Source organism: Zingiber officinale, chromosome 1A (genome assembly GCF_018446385.1).
Source record: "Zingiber officinale cultivar Zhangliang chromosome 1A, Zo_v1.1, whole genome shotgun sequence".
Classification (NCBI taxonomy): Eukaryota; Viridiplantae; Streptophyta; class Magnoliopsida; order Zingiberales; family Zingiberaceae; genus Zingiber; species Zingiber officinale.
Genome location: NC_055987.1, coordinates 119,462,093 through 119,476,249, shown reverse-complemented (window position 1 = coordinate 119,476,249; position 14,157 = coordinate 119,462,093). Strand labels below are relative to the sequence as shown.

The 14,157-nt window shown below is 42.0% G+C and overlaps 3 protein-coding genes across 3 annotated transcripts; all 3 read left to right on the top strand.

Annotated features, from left to right (window-relative positions):
- The first annotated feature begins 3,401 nt into the window (after positions 1-3,401).
- LOC122009536 lies at positions 3,402-4,998 on the top strand. Its single transcript, XM_042565731.1, has 3 exons — positions 3,402-3,879; positions 3,966-4,304; positions 4,391-4,998. The coding sequence occupies exons 1-3, from the start codon at positions 3,583-3,585 to the stop codon at positions 4,892-4,894; spliced, it is 1,140 nt and encodes a 379-aa protein (XP_042421665.1). The 5' UTR covers positions 3,402-3,582; the 3' UTR covers positions 4,895-4,998.
- Positions 4,999-5,392: 394 nt separating this feature from the next.
- Positions 5,393-6,042, top strand: LOC122009528. The gene is made up of 2 exons (XM_042565719.1): positions 5,393-5,785; positions 5,871-6,042. Exons 1-2 carry the CDS (start codon positions 5,471-5,473, stop codon positions 5,955-5,957), a joined length of 402 nt encoding a protein of 133 aa, XP_042421653.1. The 5' UTR covers positions 5,393-5,470; the 3' UTR covers positions 5,958-6,042.
- Positions 6,043-8,205: 2,163 nt separating this feature from the next.
- Positions 8,206-9,452, top strand: LOC122009518 (ethylene-responsive transcription factor RAP2-1-like). Its single transcript, XM_042565708.1, has one exon. The coding sequence runs from the start codon at positions 8,275-8,277 to the stop codon at positions 8,794-8,796; it is 522 nt and encodes a 173-aa protein (XP_042421642.1). The 5' UTR covers positions 8,206-8,274; the 3' UTR covers positions 8,797-9,452.
- Positions 9,453-14,157: the final 4,705 nt, after the last annotated feature.

Sequence of the window (14,157 nt, the reverse complement as noted above, 5' to 3'; positions counted from 1 at the left end):
TTGGAAAAATGGAACACTTGGTCTGATCAAACTTAGTGGCTAAACAGATGGGTCGAGTGAGGGGGCAAGTCCTCAACAACACTCTATAAATTTAATCGTCTTGCCTTTATAAGTGATTGCCGATTAAGTCATAGGAAGAACTCGGTCAGCTTGACATGTAAGTATATGGTGGGTTCCTCAATCCAACAACCTCATATTCCTTTTTGGCGCCTTATTTCATGGATGATAGAGAATATTCTACATGCAATATATACATTAGAAGCTTCCTCTCGGCCAAACGTAAAAATCACGGGTCCATTTTAGAAAAGGTATTAGAGCATCTTTATGGCCTGTATTTTTTTGGAAATATTTTGAGATTCGTACATAAACAAATAGTAACACTATAAAAGAAATCTCCATCTACAAATGGAGGTATGCGATGCTATGTAATTTTACACACTCATAACTACTGTTCATCCTACTGTTCATCTATTCGACTCTATCATTCACTTGAGTGTCGGAGGGCCTACATCAGGGAACCCTTCCTAGCCCCGGTCACTAACGCTCCTTTTGATATGCATACTCGGAGTCACTTTTTATTGAATCCAAGTCTTCAAGTAGTCAACGTCAGAGCTACCTTTCCAGTCAGTCATCTTCTCCACTTTCGAACAAGATCAATTATAGTATAGTTTCATTAAAGCATGTGCATACTTTTATCTACCTATGCCTTTACATGAGGTGAAAATGTATTGATGTATCGAGCTTTCAAACAACTTAATGACTCTATGGAAGGAGTGGATGAGCCTAACTCAAAGTTGCTTAGGAAGTATATATGATAGCTTGACGAGTAGATGGCCTAAATCTAGTCGGTATAATGAGAGGTCTTTGAATTTTGAAATGATGAAATTGTATGAGAATGACATTTGGCATTTAATTCCAATTTCAAATTCATTTTACCTAATTATATTATTTCGTCGGCAAGTGGTGAGCCGTGGACCATTGGTGAATTGACGTGGATATTGACTGAGAGTAAGACTTTGGCTAAAGAACTCTAAAAATTGCTTACAAATACCAGCAAAGGGAGAAGGGAAACCATCAGTAAGCGGGCCAGGGAGGGATCCCTTGAGAGCGTGTCTGATCGACGTTAACCGATCAGAAGAGAACGAGGAGCAAAGCTCCGTGAGTATCCGGCAGAGTCGAGGAGTGTGACTCCTTGAGAGTCTGTTCAATCGGTGTTAGTTAATCGGGAGAGAACGGGGAGTATAGTCTCGTGAGTATCTGACAGAGGTAGGGAGTATATCCCCTTGAGAGTTTGTCCAATTGTCGTTAGTCAATCTTGAGAGAACGGGGAGCAAAGTCCTATGAGTGTTTGACATAGTGAGAGAGTAGAGCCCCTTGAGAGCTTGTCTGATCGGCATTAGCTGCTCTGGAGAAAATGGGGAGCAGAGCCCCTTGAGTGTCCAGCGGAGCTAGAGAGTGGGACCCTTGAGAGCATATTGGATCGACATTAGCTGATCAGGAAATTATGGGGAGCAGAGCCCCGTGAGTATCCGAGAAAGCTTGGGAGTGGGGCCCCTTAAGAGCTTGTCTATTTTGCATTAGCATATCAGGAGAGAATAAGGAGTAGATCCCCATGAGTGTCCGATAGAGCCTAGGAGTGGGGTTCCATGAGAGCATGTTCGATCGACGTTAGTTGATCGGGAGAGAATAGGAAGCAGAGCCCCGTGAATATCCGACAGAGCCGGAGAGTGGGGCCCTTGAGAGCCTGTCTGATAGACACTAGCCGATCGGGAGAGAACGGGATGTGGAGCTCTATGCATAAGCGAGTAGGGTTCTAGGTCTAGGTTCGATAGACCCTGGTCAATCGATCGGGAGGAAGATTCCACTGGATGGGTTGCTCGGGCTTTTACCCCTTTAGGACTTGACTATCAATTATTCTGGACCGTTGATCCCATAGATCCCCTTCAAAGGCTCTTCCCTACTCACCGTATTATTTATATACTAATTATTATTCATTAGTTTAATGGATGAGGCTTTGGAAAGAGTCGGTATTCCATTGATTATGATGTTCACCTTAGCTTTCACAGTAGTTAGCTTGGGCCAATACCTCCATATCATTTCAACGCATGTTCTTCCTTTCGATGGAGATCCAACACCAAACACAATGATGATTGGTTCGCTCACCGATTGCTGATCAGTCACAGAAGAAAAAACAGTTTGAGAGGTGGACATTGCCCACCAATTTAAGTTTAGTTCAATTAAGATATGTTTTTTTACTGTCTATCCTCAAGTGCACATTTTCCTCTTGTTTCTTTGTAGTTAAGAAAGAGATGTAATAGGACCATAGTCTACTTTCCCTTTCCGTTTCTTAAATTTGACTTCAGAATTGTTGATGCTCTTTTACTTTTCTGAAAAAAAGACAAAAAACAAACAAACTACCACAAAATTGCATCAGAATTGCTTGTTCATCAAAGACTCTTCTTTTTTGGATCATTTGCGGGTCGACCGTGCAGCTTTGTCTACTTCTAGTGATCTGTGCCATCTTGATGCTTTGCAAAATGTTCTTTGTATCAAATTTATGATGATGAAGCAACAGCCGCTAAAGCTTTATCAGGCGCAGTCCAATCCATGCACCAATTTCTAAGGATCCTCACGTTCCCCAGTGATAGCCAGGAATCTGCTAAACTCAAATCCCAAAACATTCTGGACTGCAGCATCATCTAAAAGTCTGTGCAAAATCTGCAAAAGCTTAGATCCAGGGCCAACTCAAATCCCACCCAAAACTAAAGCAGGCCATGGGACAGTAATAGGTTACCAAGAACAAGGAATGTAGTTTGTGTGTGTGTGTGTGTGTTTTGTTTATCCAATTGCTTTAGTATCCAATTTTCCACCACACAAATTGGAATGATTCAAGTTTATTAATGCTGGTTTTGGTGCCATGCACATGGCTATGGGAGTGCTATTTTACTGGTGACCCTCTATTTAATTCTTCAACCAAAATCTATCTAGGAAATCGACATTATTTTGGTTCCTATCTGGAAGATTGCATCATTTGCAATAATCTCTTAGTTTATTTATCTGAGAGTTGCTGTGCAACATCAGAACCAAAACTTAGCTTGGAAGATCATCATTCATCATGGAGGACAACATCTTGAACAAGGAAAATGGTGTTTCTTCACAACCTCTCCATGCTCAACACCAAACTTAATTCTAATATAATAATTGCAGGTCCTGCAAACTGTTACAGTACATGGCAAACGAACTTCAATTATCAGCCATCATAGTTCAACTGTCGTTAGGGACTGGTTAAGCTTCATCATCTCGAGGAATAACTAAAGAAAATTGAAAGTTAGCATGCCACAAAGGCTATCACACCCTCACCAACATTTTGAAAAGGACTGTAAAGCCTTGGTGAAGGGATGTGGGGGAATAAAGGTAAAGGCAACGAGGAGGAAAACCAACGCATAGGGAGCTGCAATTTGAATCCATTCCCTGCCAATGAAACAAATAGACTGTCCCTTTTGTTCCTAGCTCTCCTCTTATATTAGCAACTTTGATCCATGCAATAACATCTTCCATCATTCTTGTGATCATAGAGTTGAAATGGCTCCGAGGAGCAGGAGGCACCAAGTGAGCTCGGTGCAGCCACTGGGACCTCTGATGGAAGGCCTTGATCCTGAAGCACACGGAGAGAGATCCAAGGAGAGATACTGGGAAATGTTCAGGGCATGGCTTAGGGTGCAAGTGGATAAAGGCATGTCAGGTAGCCATTTTTCGATCCCGTCTAAGAAGACGGATCTGAGGCTGGTTATGGGCGTTTTAGGATGTCCATTAGCACCGATCCCTCTGCTCCCTGCAGATCAACCAAGTCGCCACTTCTCCATAAAAGATACTCCAATTGTAATCCCTCATCCGTCTCGGAATGAAGAATAATCTTTGAAGGTGCAACATTTTTTTTTGCTTAAGTTTGTTTTTGGATAATGCAGGAGACTTCCTCAGCTCGGTATATTGTTCAGCAGTACTTGGCGGCGACTGGATGTTTGAAACAGAGCAAGCGAATGAAGAGCATGTACGTGGCTGGTCGTGTGAAGGTGGCCTGCCATGAAACGGACTGCGGATCGGGGAGGATCGGTGCGAGAGCAAGGGGGGAGCAGGGGTGCTTTGTCCTGTGGCAGAAGTCGCCGGGAATGTGGTCGGTGGAGCTCGCGGTGGGCGACCACAAGGCGGTCGCCGGCAGCAACGGAGAGGTAGTGTGGAGGAACTTGGCTTGGCTGGGGACGAACGCGGCCAGAGGCCCCCGAAGGCCACTGCGACGCATTGTTCAGGTATCAAAAAGGCTTAAATCTATAAATCCACTCGAATTTCTGCCTTTTTAGTAACAAATTCTTCGGCAATTCCATAAATTCGGCAGGGTTTGGACCCGAACGCCGCGGCGAGCATGTTCAGCAGCGCGCAATGCCTGGGAGAGAAGCGCGTGGGGGAGGAGAACTGCTTCGTGCTCAAGGTCTCAGCCGACCGAGCGGCCGTCGCGGAGAGAAGCGAGGGGCCATGCGAAGTCATCAGGCACGTCCTCTACGGCTACTTCAGCCAGAGGAGCGGCCTGCTCATCTACATCGAGGACTCGCAGCTGAGCAGAGTGCAGGCGCCGGGCAGTGACGCCACCTACTGGGAGACCACCATCGGCAGCCTGATGGAGGAGTACAAGCAAGTGGACGGGGTGGCGGTGGCTCACCGGGGCAGGTCGATCGCGTCGGTGATCAGATTTGGGGATGGATCGTCGGACAAGGCAAGAATAAGGATGGAGGAAGAGTGGAGGATCGAGGACGTGGTGTTCGATGTTCCGGGGTTGTCGGACGAGTACTTCATCCCTCCCAAGGAGATCATGGCCATGGCCGGCGGCTCGGGGAGCAATTGATGGAGATTGGATCTTGTAAATTTCATTGGATTATGCGCCGGAATGCATATATTTTAGCATTGTAATTTTAATTTTGGGAAATTATTTAAACATAGTACCATCATAGTGTTTGATTGCATAATACAAATATTAATTCCAAATTTAAAGTTTCAATTATAAGCTAAATTTGAATAACCTTTTTAACGATTTAATTCATTTTAGATTGATTTAACTTAACTCAATTAGTTTATCCAACGCACAAAATGGACTAGTGTGGATAGTTTGGAACATTATTGGTGGTTGAGCAATGCATTTCCATCAATTGGAGTATTAAAAACTAACAGTGGAATTTTAATAAAAATAATATTTTGTTACACTATATTTTGTATTGAGTTCAGTAAATGAGATTCCACGTGGTTTCCACGTGAATGAAGTATGAAGACGTTTGAAGTTCCATGGAAAGAATATCGAATCCCAACGGTCGAATTGTTCCATATCCAACAAGCAACGGTCACTCCTCCCTCTACTTTGTTCCCCTCGTCTCCTTCGCCTACTCCACCACAACCGCAGCCGCCCCCACGACCGCTTCCGAGTGACATGGTGAAGGAGCGCGTGATCACGGTGGAGTACTTAGAGCCGTCCATGTCGCGCGAGCTCGTTGGCAAGTTCCCCGAACACTCTGCCTTCGACTTCGAATACTCCCAGAGCGGCATTTGGTCGCCACTGCTCCCCCGCGGCCACCACGCCCCTGTGCCACTCCTTTGCCTCCATGCCCGCAAGAAGTTCCTGTCTGGGTCCCCAGTGACCCTTCGGAAAGTGAAGGCAAAGCTCTCCAAGAAGAAGAAGAAGAAGAAGAAGCAGAGTGCTATTGGGAAGAACCTGGAATTCACTCCGATCCCTTCTCCTAAACTTGTAAGGCTACTTTGGATTTTAGTTTAAGAGAAGATCGATTTCATTGAGATAAGAGATCAATTAAAAATCATATCGCATCTTGCAGGGTTGGAAGAGAGTGTTGAGAGCAGCCGCCAAACGCTTCAAGATTCACGGGAAATCGCCATTGCCGATGGTGCTGCCAACCTTATGAATCTTCTTATTAATTGTATTTCTGATTTTCACTATAAATCAATACTTGTTCCCTTTAAGTAATTAGATGAAAACTGATTGCAATAGATGAATGCTGATCACAGTTGGTGTCAAAAAGATTGAAACTTTATATGAAAAACTGAAGCATTCTCAAATCAATCGTTCAATTGACACTCAATTTTTGTGAGAGAAAAGCATTTTTGGTTAGAAACAGAAAAGAGATTGATTAAATGAGAAGCCAAAGGTATTTTTGTGATACTGATAGCCATTTTTTGGAGGCTTTTCCAATCACCGTCAAGTGGTGGGCCGGCTCATTCTCACTTTGTCAAGCCATCCATTTCATGTATATCATAGATAAAACAAAACATTGTTAAATCTCACATCAGGCTTTATTTACTCCAGTTATGAACTCAAACAACAAAATAATCCAGTTCTCATTACAACAGATTGAAAAAAAACCCAAGTAGTCTTTGTTAGAAATGTGAATGGAAAAAACATGCTGGTGAGATTTTATTATGAATAAGACTTTAATTTTGTATTAAAAATTTTAAAATATTATGGTTGCTTGATTTATGTATCACAAGTATGGATGCTGTGAACGTCTCTCTCACATATGGACTTGTAGGGGTGTAAATCCATGACTCAAATTTGCAATGAACCAAGTTAATTTGCATGTGAGCATAACTTTGTATGCGTCGAATATTGGATCGATCAGGATAAAATTTTCCCAAGCGACTCAATTAATGATTTGTCAAAAGGAATTTTCTTTTTGCTCTATGAATCCATGCTCCCTATTGATGGTTGATAGCTACATTTTAATAAGAGGAGGTCATGATTTTAAACAAAATAAAAAAGTAATAGTAAAAAGATTATCTTCCACCTTCATTTCTCAATTTTCCTTACTGCCGCTCATTTTGTTCGGCAATACAACCATGGTTATTTGGGTACTCTCTCAGTTCACTACAAATAATCTGTGCTAAATTACATTTGTGATCTTATTATTGTATCCTGAGAAACATGTCCAATGTGATCTTGTAGTACCATCGGAGGGGGACTAATCTGTTTTAAGAAAATTGTGTTGAATACAGGTCTCAACATCTCTATTTTTGAGCACTTGGAAACCCACTCAAACTTGGAATTATTTCTCGAGTACTCTGCATTGTTTTCCCGACTAGGTACGATGACCCATTTTAATTTGAGCGACTCTCAACAGCTCAACTGATTTCTACTAACAATTCAATAACTTTGTAACTCGACAACTCGACCGACTCTGCAACTCAATAGCTCGGCCGACTCTGATCTTTGTTTGTCATATAAGATTATAAGCTTCGTCATCTTGACATATAAATCTGATATTAATTTCATGTAAGTTCAATTTAACAATTTCCCCAAGTACCTTTGACAAAGATTGCCCAACATTCTTTTACTTTCATAAGCAAATAGTGAGAATGAAAACAAATCAATGGCACTGTTTCAGCATCAGCACAAAGATGAATTGCAAACACAGAAAAAGCCTATGCTCTACCGTGTTTGCAGACATATTTCGAGTTAAAACTTCTGCTGAAGAGTTTCAGAATACTGAAAGTTTCATTTTGTTGTGTATTTTTTTTTTCTCCATTAAAGTTAGTTACTGCTACTGCAAGATCTAACAAGAAGCAGATTTTTTAGAGGAAAAACTAAGAAAGTGTTAATCTCATTCAATCTTACCAACAAATCCAACACAAAAGAAGTCATTTTCTGAAAGAAAAAAAAACATTCGCTTTGACCATGAAATTCCAAATAAAAATTCCAGCAAACAAACGTACCCTAAATTCTTCATTTACTCCCCTCTCTTTGGTCCTTTCTCGCTCCTCTGTCCTCTCCCCTTTCTCTTCATTCTCCCCTTCCTCTATATGAACATTTGTATTAACATAGAGTAAAAACTCAACTCGTCTGCAATTTTGTAATTATAACGATTTGTTTGTCTATTTAGGCAATTAAATAATACACCCAAAAATTCAACGCAGGGCTGAGTTTTAAATATCCAGAAGCTTGTTAAAGAAACGCCGACCTACCGAATGCCACCTTTAAAAATTCAAAAGAGTGCCGACGTTATTTTCGAGGTTATCAGGGTGAATAGGTAAATATCCGCAAGCGAGCTTATCTATTTATAGAAATGCCTGCTGCTTCGGAATTTACAAGGGCACTGACGTTATTTATGTTATTACGAGAGTAAGTGTGCAAAAGTTCTTCATTTTTATTGAAACCCTCCCTCTTTTCCCTTAAAATTGCAAAATTTGGGCCGAATCCAACGGAGACGAGGGCGAAAGGGTAAGGAGATGGAGGGCAAGTGCTGCTCCACCAGCGAGGCCGCCAGGGAGCCTCCGTCGCCGCCGTCCTTACCTCCTCCATCAAGAGCGGCAAGGGGAGTCGGCATGGGGCGGCAGTACAGGGGCGTGAGGATGCGGAAGTGGGGTAAGTGGGTGGCGGAGATCCGGGAGCCCAACAAGCGGTCGCGCATCTGGCTCGGTTCCTACTCCACCGCCCTCGCCGCCGCACGAGCCTACGATACTGCCGTATTCCTCCTCCGCGGCAGCTCCGCCCGCCTCAACTTCCCGGAACACGTTCTCGCCCTCGACGACTCCCGCCCCGACGGCGCCCCGCCCACCTCCGCTTTCATCCGGAGGAAAGCCATCGAGGTGGGTGCCAGGGTGGACGCCGCCGCTCTGCGACCTGTCCCGCTTCCACCCCACCCCCCGCCGCCACCGCCACCTCCGCCGCCGCAAAGTCCGCCCCTGCGGCGGGTCAAGAACCCCGACCTCAACCTCGCTCCAAGTCCCGATAGCTCCGACGTGGATTGACATCTGCTGTTAACCTCTTCTCAAGTGTTTATCTTTAGTTCTAAAAAAACCTTCCTTTTCAATTCTTATAAACCTTCAATCTCTGCGAGTTAACAAGCTTGATCAAAAGTACGATTTTTACTACACCAGAAAGATCAAAGAAACATATAGATGGGGTTTCCTTTGATTCTGTGGTTTTGTTCTGGTTTCTGTTCTGGTTTCTTGAACTGGTAGCATTGAATTCATGTTCTTGGCGAAGGGATGAGCAGCGGCAGATAACTCAGATTTCAAACAGCAACGACAAGCTCTGCAGAGGAACAATTTGTCCTCTGCTAATGCAGTAACAGTAAAAAAGAGAGTAAAACAAAGATTTGCCAACAAATTGCAGTTAAATTCCCTGCACCTGTTTCTGTCCTTATCTTCTCCTCGACAGCATGTTTGCTTCTTTGCTTTCAAGTCAACATGATTTGGAGAGGGTATGCAAGGTGGTACACCGTAATTTGCACTCCATCTAATCTGATCACATTTGCCCAAAGTGATAGTGATCAGTACAGTAGAGGAAGAACATAATTAATTATGATCTACTCAGGACACGGACGAGGTTGTGTTTGGTGGACACTCCAATAAATGTGTAGCAGTGCCTTGTCATCAGGAATGAGAATAGATCGGATTATTCAGTCTCCCTTCCTATTTATTATATTTATAATCATTTTCATCCATTTTTTAATTTCCATCCTCATTCTTGTATCCTTCCTCTAACTACCATCATTCATATTACAATTAACATCATATAAAAAAATAATTTAATAAAAATAGATTAAACATTCATAACTGTTCCTAATTTAATCATATTCAACATTAAATACTAACAAAAAATAACTAGTGAGTTTTGAGATATATAAGATCATTACACGATATGTCATCTCTATGCACGACTGAGGGGGGTGGTCAACGTGATAATAGAAGTGGGCCCCTCCATGTGCCCCTCCCTCGGTCATGTAATGTGTCGTGCACGGGGGAGCGGGATAATTGTGTTGTAAAATAATAAAGCAATACAAGCAGTATTATTTTTACACAAAAATAAGCATGCAATAGACAGATAAATAAAAAGTAGGATTTAGAATATAGTTATCCGGTTGAAGCGTCGGCACGCCGACTGTCCTTAGAGAATTTATTGCCGCCTCACGGTGCAAAGGCTCTCCGGCAAAATTCCCCCAAGATCCGACAACCGCTCGCCTCGTCCGTAGGTGCACTCCAAAACGGACGCGACACTCGGACCCAACCTCAGATCGCCGTAAGACCAAGCCTCAGGACGGACAAGAAAGACGAGAAGAAAGCAGAAAGAGACGCACAGAGAAGGGAGAAAGCTCGAGGCTTGAGTGAAGAATAGAGGTGCTGCAAGTCCCCTTTTATTCACTCTGAGAAGGTACGAAGCACTGATTTGCTAGCGAGGAAACGTGCCTCAATGTCGCGTCCGTGTCCCTTCCTCACGCGCGAAACAAAACCGAAGTCCGCGTCCCTTCCTCACGCGCGGAACCAAACTCTGGTTTGGTTTTGGTTCAGACCGAACCAGAACCGGAAACCAAACTGGTTTGGTTCAGACTGAACCAAACCAGCAAAAACAGACCGGGCCGTCCGTGAGCGCGCACGTGACGCCCGGTTTATGGATTCCCGGCTCGAACCCCCCAAATCCACTCGATTTGGGCTTGGTCCGCGCATGCGTGTAGGTCCTCTTATCATTACTAAGCAAGGATGGAAGGGCTTCCTATATAAGCCCTTCCAAGCTTCTCCACTTAGCAATGTGGGACTAAAAACACTACAAAAAATGCTTTGAATTTAAAACAAAATTCAACAATCCCCCATAAATTCAAATCATTTCGGTTAAAAACAAAAAACAAAAAAAATATTTCCTGAGGTTAGGTTGCAATGAGCTTTTAGTGAAAATACCTTCCGGTTTGAATTTTCACCTAAGTACACCAATCTTATTCACATAGGTTTGAAGTGAACTAGGTCTTGAACTTAAACCTTTTTATATGTGAAGTCAAATGGTAACAACTCATCACGGGCGACGGTTGAATCCTTCTGGGTTGGTGCATTACGGTCATGCCACCGAATCTTGTTTCATAAGTGCTAAGGGGAGTTGCCTAGACCCCCCACACTGCGGCCACACAGTTACACTTACATAGGTGAGTTCTCCAAGGATGTACTGCGAGCATCCTGTCAATAAGACCTTGAACTCATTAAGAGCCTCCAAGCTCATCCTTACTAGCAGTCAAGCATCTATCCAGGGAAGAGACTATGAGATTACATCTCAATCAATTTGATGCTTACGGTTCACCCTTATAACTTGTTTATACCACATTGAACCTACTTCTTGGGATCTCCAATCAGATAGGTTGGGTTGCCGTTATAGATGAAACCAGGATAGGCCTTAGTCCCATTCCCTTACTGGATCTCTTGATTTTCTCGGAATCAAGTCCTTTTGTGAGTGGATCAGCAATATTGTCTTTTGAACTTACGAAGTCCAATGACATCACTCCAAGAGACACTAGCTCACGAATAGACTTCAATCTTATTTGTGCATGTCTCTTCTGTTTCTGGTTATACTTGGAGCTTCTAATCTGAGCTATTGTTGTTTGATTATCACAGTGTACTGAAATAGAAGGTATTGGCTTTACCATCAAGGGAATTTCTGAAAGAAGACCCTTAAGCCAATCAGCTTCAGTTACTGTGGTATCTAAAGTACACAATTCTGCCTCAGATGTAGAACGAGATATAATCGTCTGTTTAACAGACCTCCAAGCAACTGCACCGCCTCCAAGTGTAAAAACATAACCAGTAACGCCTTTACACTCAGCAGTGTCTGCTATCCAACTAGCATCACTATATCCCTCCAGGACTGCAGGGAATCTCCCATACCACAAGCCCAAGGATATAGTACCTTTTAGGTATCTGAGTACTCTGTCTAATGCATCCCAATGAGTTCTGTCCGGACAGCTGGTAAACCTGCTCAATTTCGTTATAGCAAAAGAAATATCAGGTCTAGAACAATTAGTTAAATACATTAGACTACCTATTATTTGTGAGTATCTTAATTGAGACACTGCCACACCACTATTATTCTTGTGGAGAGTTTTTGAAGGGTCATATGGTGTGACAACAGATTTAACTTGGCTATAACCATATTTCTCTAATACTCTCTCAACATAGAGTGACTGAGAAATTGTTATTCCATCAGTTGAATGAGTCAACTTCAGCCCTAAAATCATATCAGCACAACCCATATCCTTCATATCAAACTTACCACTTAAGAGGGCCTTAGTCTCATTAATAATAGAAAGGTTAGTTCCAAATAGTAGAATATCATCTACATATAAACATAGGATAATACAATTATCACCTTTCATTTTAGCATACACACATTTATCAGAGTCATTTACTTCAAAGCCAAACGATAGCATAGCTCTATCAAATTTTTCGTTCCGCTGCTTTGGGGCTTGCTTCAAACCATAAAGAGATTTGACTAACCTACAGACTTTATTCTCATTTCCAGAGACTACATATCCCTCAGGTTGATCCATATATATCTCTTCTTCTAGATCTCCATTTAGGAATGCCGTTTTGACATCCATTTGATGGACCTCAAGATGATATATGGATGCTAATGCGATTAACACTCAGATTGTAGTAATTCTGGTAACAGGAGAATAAGTGTCAAAGTAGTCAATCCCTTCTTTTTGTTTGAATCCCTTAGCAACTAGGCGGGCTTTGAATTTATCTACTGACCCATCAGGTTTTAGTTTTCTCTTAAACACCCATTTACATCCTATAGTGGCACACCCAGGAGGTAAATCTACCAACTCCCAAGTGGCATTAGAGATAATAGAATCCATTTCACTTTTAATATCCTCTTTCCAGTGTTTAGCTTCAGGAGAAGCCATGACATCTCTATATGTCACAGGATCACCTTATATATTATAGGTGATAAAGTCTTGGCCTAAATCCGTAGACACACGTTGCCTCTTGCTCCTTCTCGGTTCTGTATACTCACTAGATTCATTTAGTCTAGAGTGACTTGAGGAAGGTGTACCCACTACGGATAATGGGACCTCTACGAAAGAAGGCTCATTTCTAGTAGGAATACTAGATTGAGATGTTCTCGTCTTCATAGGAAATATATCCTCAAAAAATGTAGCATCGCGAAGTTCTACAATAGTATTTGCATCTATTCCAGGAATTTCTGATTTAATAATCAGGAACCTATATATAATACTATTTTGAGCATAACCTAAGAAGATACCATCTACGGTCTTTGGACCAAGTTTTTTCCTTCTGTGTTCAGGTACTAGTACCTTTGCCAGACACCCCCACACTTTAAGGTATTTCAAACTTGTCCTTCGGCCTTTCCAAAGCTCATATGGGGTTTTATCCCTTGACTTCATTGAGACTCTATTTAGCACATGACATGCAGTGTATAGAGCCTCCCCCCACATAAAGTTGGGTAACCCAGAATTGCTTAACATGGAATTAATCATATCTTCAAGGGTTCGATTTTTTCGTTCTGCTATACCGTTGGATTGAGGACTATATGGAGCAGTTACCTCATGGATTATACCTGTATCTTGACAAAATTTTTGAAACAGGTTCGAGGTAAATTCTCCACCCCTATCAGACCTTAACCTCTTAATAGTTTTATCGGTTTGATTCTCAGCTTCAGATTTAAAAACCATAAATTTATCTAAAGCTTCATCCTTGGTTTTTAGCAAATAAACATAACAATAACGAGAGTGATCATCAATGAAGGTAATGAAATACCTTTTATGGTCTCTCGTTATTACACCGTTAAACTCACAACAGTCAGTATGAATCAATTCTAAAATATCAGAATTTCTATCAACTGATTTGAAGGGTTTACGGGGTTGTTTATATTGCACACAAATTTCACATTTTTTCTTATCATTTATAGCATGCTTAGGGATCATGTCAAAATTCATCATCCTTTTTACAGTATTAAAATTGACATGTCCTAATCTGTCATGCCACAGATCATAAGACTCAATGTTATATGAACAACCAATATCAGAAGTTTTATTTAAAGTAGCATTTTCTACATTGAGTTTAAATAAACCTTCATTAAGGTAACCTTTTCCAATAAAGGTTCCTAAATGTAATATTACAACTTTATTACATTTGAAGTTCAACTCATAACCAGCACGGACTAACTTTGATCCGCTAATCAAATTCCGACGGACCGCTGGAACATGATGCACCTCATGCAGTGACAGGACTTTTCCAGAGGTGAACCTCAGGTCAACTTGTCCTATCCTAAACACCCTGGCTGCAGAATGGTTCCCCATGGTCACGGAAGTGCCTTCAATTACC

Bases quoted from the DNA above. Each gene is read 5' to 3' on its own strand.
- LOC122009528 (XM_042565719.1), top strand. From the start codon at position 5,471: ATGGTGAAGGAGCGCGTGATCACGGTGGAGTACTTAGAGCCGTCCATG. The intron at 5,786-5,870 runs GTAAGGCTACTT...CGCATCTTGCAG, and splicing joins CGATCCCTTCTCCTAAACTT to GGTTGGAAGAGAGTGTTGAG.
- LOC122009518 (XM_042565708.1), top strand. From the start codon at position 8,275: ATGGAGGGCAAGTGCTGCTCCACCAGCGAGGCCGCCAGGGAGCCTCCG.
- LOC122009536 (XM_042565731.1), top strand. From the start codon at position 3,583: ATGGCTCCGAGGAGCAGGAGGCACCAAGTGAGCTCGGTGCAGCCACTG. The intron at 3,880-3,965 runs GTAATCCCTCAT...TGGATAATGCAG, and splicing joins CCATAAAAGATACTCCAATT to GAGACTTCCTCAGCTCGGTA. The intron at 4,305-4,390 runs GTATCAAAAAGG...TAAATTCGGCAG, and splicing joins CACTGCGACGCATTGTTCAG to GGTTTGGACCCGAACGCCGC.